This window comes from Melospiza georgiana, chromosome 1 (assembly GCF_028018845.1).
Source record: "Melospiza georgiana isolate bMelGeo1 chromosome 1, bMelGeo1.pri, whole genome shotgun sequence".
NCBI classification, from domain to species: Eukaryota; Metazoa; Chordata; class Aves; order Passeriformes; family Passerellidae; genus Melospiza; species Melospiza georgiana.
In genome coordinates, this window is record NC_080430.1 from 43,153,474 (window position 1) to 43,167,215 (window position 13,742).

Consider the following 13,742-nt stretch of genomic DNA (forward strand, 5'->3'; position numbering starts at 1 on the left):
GCTTGTATCATTCACTGACATTTTACTTTCTGTAAAGTACAGACACTTATGAAAAAACAATATGAAAGAGGTTAAAAAACCAATTCCCCCCCTCTCTGCCCAAGTCTATTAGCATTTGACCAAACTTAAGCCCACATGACTTAACTCCTCAGCCATGATACACATTCCTTCCTCATCCAGGTGATTTTCCAAGAATGAGGAGTTTGTAGCAGGGAAAATGAACTTCAAATGCATTTGGTATAGATGCAGAAAGATGTAATTTAAAAAACAACTTTAAGACTGCTACTGCTGTTTCTTTGTTATTTTTAAATGCAAAAAAGCAACTAAGTTTAAGCACATCTTTAAGCACCCCTTAAGAAGAGTTACCATAAATGCAATCTTGTGAGTTTTACATCCATTCCAGTAAGGAATACTTGCCCTTTATGATATATGCAGAGGCAAGGCAGCCGTGCTATAGTATCTCCTTGCTGCAGCTCTTCCAGGCATATTGCACACTCCCCAGCGTCTTTACTCAGCACATCCTCTGGGGAAAGAGCACAAAGTGAAAGGGTTAAGAATTAGACTACTACAAGCAAAATGTTCTTTATTCAGAACATCATGGACAGCCATAGAAGAAGGTATTTTTTGTCCTGCAGAAAGGCAAGGATCAGTGACACACCAACTGACTGAAGATTCATTATGAGAACCCATGCTCAGTTTTCAACTTGGAAGTTGAGTTCAAGCCTGAATGTAACATTTCTCTGACAAGGCACTGTAGGTAAACAACTAGGTAAAGCTCTTCCTAGCTTCTAAACACTTAGCCTGTCATTTGATTTTTCTACTCTCCTACTCATCTCTCTTGTATACATCTGGCTTTCTTCCACCAGCCTTGCTGGTAACTCATATTTCACACCTTCAACTTCTTCTCACCACGCTAGCATGTTCTACATCCCATCCACCTTTTTCTCAGTGTAAAGTATGAAACTGCCAACTGTAGGAATGTGAGATTTCCATGAAGGAAAGGTCACTGCTGTATAGCTCCAATGAGTCCTGGAGACTGAATTTTTTGCAGCATTACCAAGTCTGAGAAAAAAGGAGGAAAAAGTAAATTACTAGGAATGCAGAAGAGTTGGCTTTCACTAAGAAGTTTCTGGGAAAACATATTATTTTTAATAAAAACCTTCTCTCTTGGACACTTCTCTTAGCCAGAATGTGGGATGCACAATTCAGTCATAGCACAAACAGAAGATCACAAGGCCCTGTTTGCCAGATGCAGATTAGAAATCCCTGTTAGACACAACCTCACACTCCACAGGGCACTCCCAACAAGAGACCACATAGCAACCAAACTGGCAGATCAGAAAGGTGCACACTTGGCAAAGTAAGTCCACATGTTCAAGTTTCCATGGTTTCAAGAGAAAAGCTTCCTCTTCATTGCTAAAAGGCACCTCTAGTGATTGCTTATGGATAGTACCTTTTGCAGCTATGACTGAGAAACCAGCAGATCTGTGCTGTTCTCTCCTGTGGCTCCATCACCACTGGCATTCCAAATACAGAGAATGACAGACTACTAGAAAGCTACCATGGCAGCAAGAAAGTAAAAGGAAATTAGGTCTACATTGTTTCCATTAAATGACAGTCAGTTGTCTTGCAGGTGCTTGAGGTTCTAAAGCAGTGCTTATTTCAGTCTCCACTACATTCATTGGTTATTCTAAAAATCCTGTATAATGCCACGTGCGTAGCACCATGATGGAGATGTGAAAAATATCTTGCATGAAGTGAACTATTATAAAGAAAACAATTCAAAACAAAAATATAAACAATATACATCCACCACAACAAAGAAAATTTTAAAATGTATTTTAGGCACAGTAAACGCCTGTTGTTCAATCAGAAACTATAAGCTTCTCAGAAGATTAGAAATACTAGGGAGACAATGTAATTTAAAACAATAGAAAATATTTTAGCAACTCTTACCTGTCAACTTGCCCAGAAGAGGGTGCTAAGGATAAATACTTCCTTGAGGTTGGATTTTGGTATTTGATTGCTTGGGGTTTTTTAATACAAAGGTATTCTAATGTCTGACCAGGAGGCAAAATACTCTCCAGACATTGTCTGGCTACAGAGATATCAATCTTTGTCTGATGCTGTCAGACTTCATCCTCCTAGACCACCTCTTTGCAAAACTTTACAAGAACTCCGCTGAGCAGTTCTCTTCTCACAGTTAGGTTGTAGGAAGCAGCACCATTAATAATTCAAGCATGTATCATACATACAGAGCATACCTAATAAAAGTAACTTTTTCCACAGAGTCCCTTTATCAGATCAGCAGCTGCTACCCAAACCAAAATGGGACTAAGATACCTCTAGTGAATTAAATCCCAGTCTCACTCCCTCAAGCACTCTCAAGAGGGAAGCATTTAGTCAAGTTTTGATAAGAGAAATTGAAAAGCTGTCTGATAAAAACACAGTTTATAAAAGAAAGCATTCCTGTGAACAGCTTTCCCATCGTTCTCCATTGTACATGTCTGGCTTATCCTGCACTCCCCAGACTGCACAATGCTTGGGTCTGAACTCCCACTGAGCAATTTAACAAGGTTCTGCACCTTTTGGCTAACATTAGGGCGTGATGCCAATTCAAACATTTGTACCTCCCACCAGCCCTGGCGTAAGTGTCTGACACTCCTTTTATTTTCCCTCCAGTACTCCTGTACTCTCCCTCTTGCCAGTACTGGCCCTCCTGCACAAGTCCCTGGCAAACAGCGTGCTGCCCTCCCTGGCTTCACCCCAGGCTTTCCAACTGGGACGAGGCACCAGGCACACACTGGGCTCTGCCCAGTCAGGCAGGGGGAGCTGCTGCTGGCACAGACCAGACTCAGAAACGCGGTGCAGCTCTGCCATCCCTGCAGGAGAGGCTGCGTTAACAGGTCTCCATGCTCCTCTTCCTCCGGAATAAGAATAATGAGGAATCAGCATTCCCTACTTGTGCAAACCTCATGAATCCTACCTAAGGCTCTTGTGCATAAAATACTGAGTGCAAAAAAACAACTGCTCTAAATGCCCATGTGTAACTTGCACATTAACATACTCCAAACCCATATAATTAAGCTTATAGTTAATTACACACATAGAGTGATGACAGCAAAACCAATCCTTCACAGACTTATGACACCTTAGATTTGACTACCTTTTGACCATTTTAGGTGATTTGGATCATCAATCTCATACAAAGAAAATGGAATGAATAATCCAGTTAGACCTGGATCTGGTCAGAATTTGTTCTACACTCTCCTACACCAACATACTGGCTTGTATCAGATGCAAGTCAGTTTAAGGGCCATTTAACAATGACTTAAACATACCTGTTACAGAAAAATCTGTATATCATTTTGCACAGAACTACTGCAGTCTGAAGAGGTTTTTTGTTTTCACCTTTTTCCTGCAGCAGAGTGATTCAGCAGATACATTTTATTTGAAAAATTTTCCCTTAAAAAACCCAAACCAACAACAAAACACACAAACCAAAAGAAGGAGTAGCTTAAAACTTCATCAATTTTATGATTAGAACATTTATATCAGTGTATTACCTAAATTAAAGTGGGAAGAGGAAATAAGCCACATTTTTCCATTTCACCCACATGTGGGGACATAGACAAATACCACACCCCCACACCCAAGTGCACTGCCCTCATAGGAGGTAAACACTCCTCCACCTTCCTAGCTACTTGAGCGAGTACTCACTAGCCAAAGACTGGTGTTAAGGATGAAATCTTGCAAAAGAGCATGGTATTTCCCTCCTGAGTCTGCTCAAATACTTCTTCCTCTTCTCCTCTATCCCTGGTTACTACTGTTTTAACTTTGGGTTGTCAGTAATTTTTCCTCCTAAGCTTCTGCTTTCATCTTGACTGAAAAATAAATTCTGTGGCATTTCTGCATTTATAGCAAAATAGGTAGTAGAGGGTTTAAAAACAGGCATTCTGGCAATTTTGCACATACTTTAGCATTTAAAAACTTTTCTTAGAACTTCTGAAAAGGCATCTAATAATTATGGAAGCCACTACCTCAGCCATGATTAGGATTATAGGCAATATCTGTGATTAAAGTGTCTTTAAACTGAGGACTGCAAAAGTGTATGCACTGCATACCTTCTGGATAAGGTAATTAAAATCTGTGTTGATGCTTTTTGTTTTGCCTTTTAAAACACAGGCAGATATAGCCCTAGGCTCAAGAAACTTGAAGTCACAAATCATGGAGATGTCAATATATTTTGGGAGCTATCACTTTACAGCTGCAGTATTTTACTTCACTCTGGGCATTCACTGGAAACAGAACACTAAGTTAGAAACACCTTGACCCAATTCAGATTGACAATTTTTGAAAATGTCTGTATTTTTTCTAAAATTTAAAACCTTAAACATCTATGGAAGCTGCCATCACAAGTAGCTTACTAGTGAAGGACACCACAAAGATCAACCCTTTCAGGAACACTGAAACTGAATTGAAACATACCTTTTGAACAGCATTGACACTAAAATTGGTTAAACATCAGCCATTAAAAATATTGATGAAACTTTATTAAATAGTACATATTACCATGTATCTGTTTTGAAGCTGATGACTAAAAACTGTCCTAGTAAGGTACTAGAGACTGTCTCTGCTTGCTTTTAAATGGAGTATGCAGAGCTCTAGACATCTAGAAACCAATATACTTGTTCACATGTAGACCTTGAATTCATCCATATTGCAAAATTTACAATTTTGCTGATATCACAAGGAGTCAAGGAGGACCTACACATTTCTACAGGTACCTTACTATTCAGCAGCCAGGAAGCATGTGTGTATGTGATTACACACTTATTAAATGTTGCTGACTTAATTTACTAAATCTTTATGGCTTCTGTCACATCTGTTTTACTCCCTCTCCATTTCTTTCTGGCTGTTTCTTACTATGCTTTCCTCCTCTTCACACTCATTTTCCTTAAAATGTGTTCTCTCTAGACCTGGATTATCTACCACTCCTCCTGCCCTCCATCATCTCATTCCATTTTCTGCTGAAAATCAGGCACTGGAGGAAGGAGGAAGAGAGAAATATTTTAAACTATCTGATACAAATAATATGGACAGCCTTCTTATAGGGGGTTAATGTCCTTGGGAGAAGTAGACACTGGAATGGAAGGAAAACTACTATGCATAGGAAGTGCTTTTCTCATGGAGCTCAGTGACTGAGCTTTGCAAACTGGTACTGACTGCAAGCAAAACCTGTCCTTCCCAGTGCACCCTAAGCGCTAGGAGAGCCAGCAGTTCTTTGACATTACAGCTGGTTTTTAGTATTCTGACTGCCACAAGAGGAATACTCTTGATTCTCTAGGGATCATTCTTGGATGATCAGGTCAGCCAAGGTTTTGCTGCTCAAAAGTTGAGGCAGAAAGGCACTCTGAAGGAAAGATGATTCTTAAGTGCTCAGAGCTCCCAACAGAAGGAGGAACATAATTCAGTTGTCACTGCTTATGCTTATTTTGCCACTCAGCTTTCACAGCTGCAGGGTCAGTCAGCAGATTGAGCAAGGCAGAGCTGAAGCCATTAGCTCAGTTCACCTATGAAGATTGTGCTTTCACAGCCAGAAGTAGAAATTCACTACCCTCAGCACGGTAGTGAAGAAGCAGTGGATTTCTAACTAGAAAGATTTCTCTTTGCTCTAGTATAAGCCACCTCCTCTGGATCGAACTTAAAATGGAAGATATTTAACATCCAATATTTTAACTTGTACCACAGCTAAGCAGTCTTCAGGATTCACAACACTACAAAGTTGAGCATGTCAATAACTTAAATCCAAATTCCCTTCTATGCTGCTGAAAAAAACCAAATACCCTTGTGCTAATAAAACAAGCACAGGTGGTAACTTTTTGTGCATACAATCACCCCAAACAGCACTGCATGACTCATATGGTAATACCTAGAACTTAAGCAAGCCACAAATACCTTCCCAGCCACAATATACAAGAACTAAACCTCTCCAAAGCAAGCTAACAAGCTGCAACAAACGTGACCCTTCATCACATACTGACAAAGTGCTTGATGAATTGCTGCGTTGGGCGGTGTGGTGATGTTTTTCAGCACCTCACTCTTCAGCCCTTGCAACACTGCAGCCCTTTACAATCTCCTACTCAAAGTCCAAGTGTTATCCTTGTTTTCCCCATCCCTCTCACGTTGCTCAGTGTTGGTCCAGGACTGAGATAGCTATGTACAAACAGATATCCATCATGAAAGACTTCCTGCACACACATTGTCTATAGTCTTTGGTGCTCCCTCTTCTTAAAACACAAAAGTAAAGAGGAGGGAACTTGCAAAACAAAGGGAAAGTCACACCACAAGAAAAATATTTGCAGAATTAGGCCTAAGTGGCAATACTTGTGTAGCAACACCAGGCTGAGATAGAAGGAGATGGCTACAGAAGTGTCATTGTTTCTTAGCTAACCCACATTTGAAGAACTGGATTTAAATTTTTGTGGGACATTGTGAGTTTAGTAAATTCTGAGAAATAGCTAGATGCTTCCTGTTCAGACAGATAACAATCAGGTCTATGGTAGAGAAAAACACTTCTGGTGAGATAAAGATAAAACTGAAACAGTAGTGACAGAAATACATTTAAGCGAGCACGAGTAAAAAAGTCGGTGTTGAGTAGTCATAGTTTACCTAAACAGAATTGTATCCAGGTAGCTAATTAATACAGAAGGCAGAAGGATTTGCATGCTGAAGAAAACTGAGTTCTTCAGTAGAGAGATTTAGCTTCAGTGACAAGGGAAACCCAGCTGGAGCTATATGATACAGGGTGCCAGTACAAGTTATGGTTCAATAAAACCCAAAATTTAAATCCCAAGTATAAATAACACAGGTTTGATACAATATCCAATTAAGGTATCTTGCTTGCAGACAAAGTCAAGTTTGCACCTCAGGGCTCCCACTGAAAAGTTACACTTTGCAAAAAAAGGCCAAGCAGTCAGAGAAATAAAGCTCCTCACTTCCAAGCATCCACATCACACAGAATCACAGAAATTCAAGGCTGGAAGAGACCTATAAGATCCACATCCATTCCTGTGCTGTTGTTATCAGTGTACCAGCTTTCACAGTCCAATTTTACACTGCTGACAGAGAGTGTTGGGGTGAAATAGGTATTCATACTAGATAAATTCTATTAGCCCAACTGGCCATGAAATGTCTTGTCCTCCCATCTTGAGACTTACTGCTAGTGACTATGCCTTTCCATAGTGATTCAAGATTTGCTCTCAATACAATTATCTGATTTACTCTAAAACTTCTGCTTCAGTCTTTCCAATGTCTGTTTAATCAGTCTGCCTGCAGTTTAAGATGCCTTTGGAAATTAAATAATCTCAAGATAGCTAAATAACTTTCTCCTGTTGCACTGACTACTAAAGATAAATTCTATTCATCACATTTGTAAGTACTAGGTCTTAAAATTGCCAAATTTTAGTTTAGGTATCAGCCAAAGAGCTGCACCTGTTCATAACTGAACCACAAATAAACAGTCTTGTCCTCCAGAACATGACGTAAAAAGACTTTTTGCCAGCCTTATCCGTCTTGTACTAAGTCACTTCAAGTGAGCTGACATATATTTGTTTTTTGGATGACCCAAGGGGTACATAATTCTTGAAGTATCTTCCTTGGCATGATGTATTTTGTCCTGAGGCTTACTCCTCTCCTATCAGAAGCAATCTCCTATTGCTTCTGGGGGACAATACTTTAAATCTTGTCTTCTCAGAAGGTGATTGAGTGAAAAATTCTTGAATGCAGCCATAGCAAACTTGTGCCCCATGTGAAATCTCACCATGAACGGTGCACCCTAGCACATGCTGCCTGAAACAAAGCAGCAGCACATGGAATAAGGAAGCTGCCTTCAGGCTGTTTTCTTGGGTTTTCACCAGTATTACATGACCTCTCAGGTTATCTGAGTGTTAATCTTGAATGTCAGGAGTTAAAAGCAGCATGTAAAGGGGCAAACCCACAAGAAACAAAACAGCAGCAAAACAAGATACCTTAGGAAACAGTGTAAAGAAAGGATCACTCGGGGAATACATCCTCCTTGGCTCCATCGGGGAAGAAGAATGATTTACACTTCTCAAGGCTGAGTTTACCATCAAAAAGGATCTTGCACCACAAGTATGCTACAAAAGGAGGAGTGGTTGATTAAATGGCCAGAGGCAACCAGATTGTATTGCTGACAGAGTCTGCTGCATTTAAAGAGGATCCTTTCTTCCAGGGAGCTGGAGATAGAATGGAGCTGGGATGAAAGTAACTTACAGAAGCAGGCAAGAAAGAATAGAAGTGCGGGATCCATACATGCAGATCTTTTATCATTTTTGTTTGTTCAGGAGTAAAACAAAGCAAAATATTTAAATGCTGCTTATGCATACCCAGCAATCTATATCAGTACCAAGAAACTGCTATGACAGATGAAAAATGAACTTAGGTCTATTGAAAACTTGGGACTGCAGGCCAGAAATTCAGTACAAAGGTGGGTGAACTATACAGTTTCTGTTTAAGCAACAGGCAGGGTTACCATGCAGGGTACACTCAAGAAAAATGAGAGACTTGAATTCCAGCTTGCCTTGCATAGCAGATAACTTCTTTACCAAAGGTAAAAAAACACCAAAACCGAAACCCAAAAAACCATAAACCCAAACACACCAAAACAAACCCCAATCACTCAACCAATTAACCAAAACAAAAAAACAACAAACAAAACAAACCAAAAAAACCCAAAAAAAACCCAAAAAAACCAAAACCCAACCCCACCAAGGCATTTAACCCCAAGAATATTTATCTATATAAGGTTCTTCTGGTAGTAAATCACTTGAGTATCTGAGTTAATGATTTCATGAAGAAAAGCTACCACTGTGGTCACGTGAAGGGTGAAGAATTCCTTCCAAATACGGCGCAGAAACAGGTCTATTCCCACAACTTTACAGTCAGAAGGAATATTTCACTCAGATGCTGTAAGTCTGTTAAAATGAGCAACTTTTGCAAATCAAGACTGGATGCTATCACAAACAATGTTCTTAAAAACTTAGCAGGTAAGGCAGAGCACGGATGTGGGAGAGGAAACAACAAAAGATGACGGTCTGATCAAGCTGAAGGAAAAATCTAAGTTGGATAAGATCTCGCAAGTGCAGGATGTTGATGTGGCAGTTCTAAAAGATCCCCACTGAGTTTGGGAAATCCCTTTTGCTTGGTCAGCTTCTTTTATCCCCAATGTAACAGAAGATCTAAAAGATTGGAGAGAAAAGTTTTCCAAATGGCGAATCTTCAGTCGTCACCATCACTGAAATTACAGCCAGAAGCCAGAGAAATTGCATTGCAAAGATTTTCAAATAAGATGTTTCATTCTTCATGGTCTGCAATGAACTAGGAGTGTGATGGGGACACACTGACCTAATGAAATGCATGAGAACTCTCACATGACAGATAAAACAAGCACATTAGAAAGTGTCACAGAAGGAAAGGGTAGGGCAGGAACAACAGAGGTAGAGAAAGGGAATGAAGAGAAGCAGCTCAGATGAAGTTATCTATCCTATTAGTCTGGGCAATATGGGTTACTTTAATAGTGACTTGTTTTGAAGTTGGATGAAGGATTTGATTCCATGTTTTGCTCACTTTGTCCTTCTTCAGGTTCCTATTCCAGGCTTCCTGCAGGTGCCCTAAGCACAATAGGTTTTGCCAAATCTTTTTTCCAGTCTTTTAACATTGGCCAAGTAACTGACTCATTGCAAGCAGAGGAGTTTGGTTTGATCTGATGCAAAATGAGTGCACAGGGAGATGGCATGAAAGATGAAACTATGAGCCTAAGGTAAAACAGGAGGGGGGGAGAAAAAGCAGGTGTGTGTGACTAAGACACTATACTTAGGGAAGATAGGATGCATTACCAAGCAACAGACAATGAAAACACTGGTGCCAACACCCAGTGTGCATGAAGTCTGGCTTATTAACCCCAGTGCCAGGTGCTAGGCCTAGAAGGTACTTTTCCCAGCAGGCTCCAGATCAGCCTTCTCCAGATTAACACAACTTTTGGTGTTAATACGCATACACGGGACAAGGATATAAATCACTGCATAATTTTTACTTGTCTGTCTTTTCTGTTTGCAGCAGACAGACTCCTTTTTACAAGCTATTCCTATTTTAAATGCAATTATCCTTGTGATATAGATGGAATGCAAAACATGTCTGAATGCAAAGGTTCTGATAACATCAGATATTGAGTCAGAGTTTTCAAAATTATCTCAGTTTTTCTACTCTACACGAACCCATTAGCCAGTATTCTAATTTATTGCAGCAAGAATAGAGATACAGTATTTCTGGTGCTAACAGGTACCTACAGGTTATTACTATCCCAGTGAGATACTGAGTATGTAGGTATTGAATTGCAAGAGGATGAAAAAAAAACCCAAACAAAAACCAAAATCAAAACAAAACCAAAAAAAAAACCCCAAAAAAGCCAAACCATCAATAGACCTTCCTTTAAATTTTAAAGTGACTAAGTGAAATTAAAAAAAAGCACAATTCCAACAGTACTCAGTAATCATGACAATTCACAAACAACAACACAAAAAGGTTAGTATGGAAGATGTGTTTAAAAAACCAAACGTCCCCAAAGACACTTCTCCAGTATTTGTTCCAAGTTACATGCCCATAATCTGGCTGTGTATTTCTACAGCCATTTAAAGTTTTATTCTTCTCCTTGTTTTTTTTTCAATTTAGATGTTTCCAAAACTATTGAACATCATTATGACAATTTCAGCTAATAAAGCCATAGATTAAAATAGACTTCCTTGGAACTGGGAGAAGAAAAAAAAAGGTAAGTGTTAACCAAACAATTCCTTCCACCACCTCTTCATTCCAAACAAATAAACATTATTTATGGGCTAAAAATTAATAGTAAATACTACATTCTTGCTTAGCTACACAGGGGCCATCAAATACCTAACAATACACATCAATAGTACCTAATTAAACTTCACACAAGGAAGGAGGGCATGAGGAATGTGGTCAAAATTATGAAAATCTGATAATAGTTTAAATTACAGATAAACTGGTAGTGCAGTGTTAAAATGGAAGTTGATGTTTTTATGAGGAAGTTTTAACAACGTTTCATGAGTGTTAATATAATTCAGCACTAAACACCAGTGAAGTTTCTCATGTTTCAGCTGTGTGTTAGAACTTGGGGTTATTTCTGAAACTGAGCAAATCTATAGCCACGTGAGACAAAGTCATGCAAACTTTGGGGAGCAAAGAGGCTCCCCCAGGGAGGACAGAATAGGCAAGTCTGGTATTTTGTACCTATGTCAGTAGGTGTTTTACATCTTGTTCTAGAATCACTGGATTTTGTTAAAAATACTAGAAACTAGAGTAGAAACTAGAAGCTGGTAATCTTTCCCCAGTGTAAGCAGTGATAAGAATCCCCAGTTTAGAAGTGAGAGTACTCTATCACACTAGCAGTGTTCTCACCCAGCTTGCTTCTGAAGAGTTTGCCTTGTTTTATCACTGGAATCCCCTACAAAAGCTGGATTGACTTCTTTTGTGCATTGAAAGGCTGAGTCTGCAGCTCAGAAGCACAGGACTATTTAAGTAATCAAAGGGCAGCAGGTTTTAAAGCAAGATTTTAATCTGAAGAAAAAAAATAAAATACAAATGACAGTTCAGGCAGTAGTTTCTAATTGATCTGCCCTTGGGGCAGTTTCTGAGCCAGAAGGAGTAGCTTATTCTTTCATACTTCTTTAGAGGGGGGGAGAAAGTCCTGATCTGCAAATAATCTGTATTAGTTCCTACAAAACTGAGAAATTTAGGGAAAGAAATATCATGAGATTCCTACATAGATCAGTGAGATGTACTCTGGTATTTATTTTTTAAGACCTAATGATTTCCAAGAGTATTATTTCAAAATCCAGCACATGAAATCCATTTTCTATGATTAAAAAAAGGATATTTTCAAGGTTTGTCTCCACAGGGCAACTAAAAAAAAGAAAAAAAAAAAAGAAAAAAAAAAGAAAAAAAGAAAAAGACTGCTGCTAGCAAATGAGTAAAATCTCAAGGTTTTAGAGGTATCAGCTTTAAAGACTGCAGATTTACCACAGAAAGCCAGCAAAGCTCGGAGCGTTATTTCCCCTGGAGCTGAGTTCGCAGCAGTCACAAGACTGCAGCAGTTGCAGACGCGATTTATGACATCCTCTGAATGACCTCTCCAGCTAAAGACTGATTAAGTGCGAGCCATGGGAGGGAGCTCCGTCTGCCCGCATCACATGGTGCGCACTCACGGCACAGCACGGCACGGCACAGCACATCGCGGCACGGCACGGCACGGCACAGCACATCGCGGCACGGCACGGCGGGCAGAGCTGTCCCCGGCCCGGCGCTGCCATTATGTAAGGGAGCGCAGCACACGGCAGCGCCTGGCCGTTCCCTCCCCGCGGCACCCGCACACGTTCCCCGGCTCACAGGTGTGGCTGTCATTTTCTAGGACAAGAATTGTCCTTTGACTTCAGCAGCGCTGTCAGTGCAACAGCGGTGTCTGGGGTTAAGGAGCGGCATATGAGCAAAATAAATAACTTGAGCTATTCAGCACATGAATGATCCCATTTTCTCTGTTTCTTCCAGAAACAAGTGGGCTTGTTCTATAGCTGTCAAAAGCTTTACTGTATTTATCCACAATATTCCCATGGTACAGGTATGCATTTAAAGGCAGGCAATTCCAGTGTATTGAGAAAAAAATGTTGTCCTGCTCTCAAGAACTGAATTAACTATGAGGTGACATTGAAGCTATTTTGCCATGGCTTTGCCACAGGAAGTTCAGTCTAGCAGATTTAGGCCTGGCTGAAGGAAAAGTGTGCGGAAAATATTTCTCCCCAAAGGTTTGTTAGAAGAGTAAGTCACATGCACAACAAATCAGAGAAAAGTGTAAGATATTAATAGGTGTGATCTCTGCAGTGTGTCCTTCTCAGCAGGATCAAAGCATATCCACTTTAGTTCATTACAGTAGAAAGAAAATCCAGCATGATCTACTGAGCATCTCCAACCTGAACCATGAAAGTGAGCTGTCATAGCTTCTTTACAAATCTATATCCCACATTTCTCTTGCATGCAAAGTAAAACAAGAAGCAATATTGATACTTCAGCCACCACCACTACATCTCCATGAGTGTATCTTGCAGAGATAAATGGGGCAGTCTGCAATTCTGGGAATTGCTGCTCCAGACATTCAAAGTACTTCCCTGTCAGTTACACTGTGTTCCCATTTGATGAGCTTTCTTCACAGCCACACCAATACAAACACACAGCTTACTTTTCTGGCTCCATAGCAAAGGGTTGACAGTTTGTGGGTGTGGAGGAAAGATAAGAGACTGCAGCTTCTAAAAGTGCTGCAACTCCACACTGTAAGAGACTGGCCCAGTTCATCCAGTGACTGAGGCTGGAATGGGGTCACTGAAGCAGGTCCCACCTCCTCCCTTTAGGCAGGCACAGGTTGCACAAGTTGAACTGCAGTGTGGTCTTATTTAGTGACATTCATCAGCATTACTCTTCGAGATGAACTACCTCCCTTCCCAACAAACTTGAAATGTAACAGGCTGCTTTTGCAGTGATGCTCTTCTGTGAGGCACCAAAAACTGCTGAAGGAGAGGTTTGGGATGGTGGGAAGGAAATACAGCTTTATTGAACAAAGGGAGGAAGAAATTAAGTTTGCCACTGTTCCTCTTGGC

General features: G+C 40.2%; 1 protein-coding gene across 1 annotated transcript in view; it reads right to left on the reverse strand.

The window, feature by feature from the left end:
- The window catches only part of ZNRF2 (zinc and ring finger 2), a 55,301-nt gene that overhangs the window by 3,500 nt on the left and 38,059 nt on the right, over window positions 1-13,742 (reverse strand). The window contains exon 3 of the mRNA XM_058030556.1: window positions 418-523. Coding sequence (XP_057886539.1) covers window positions 418-523 — 106 coding nt within the window. The remainder of the gene's footprint in view (window positions 1-417; window positions 524-13,742) is intronic.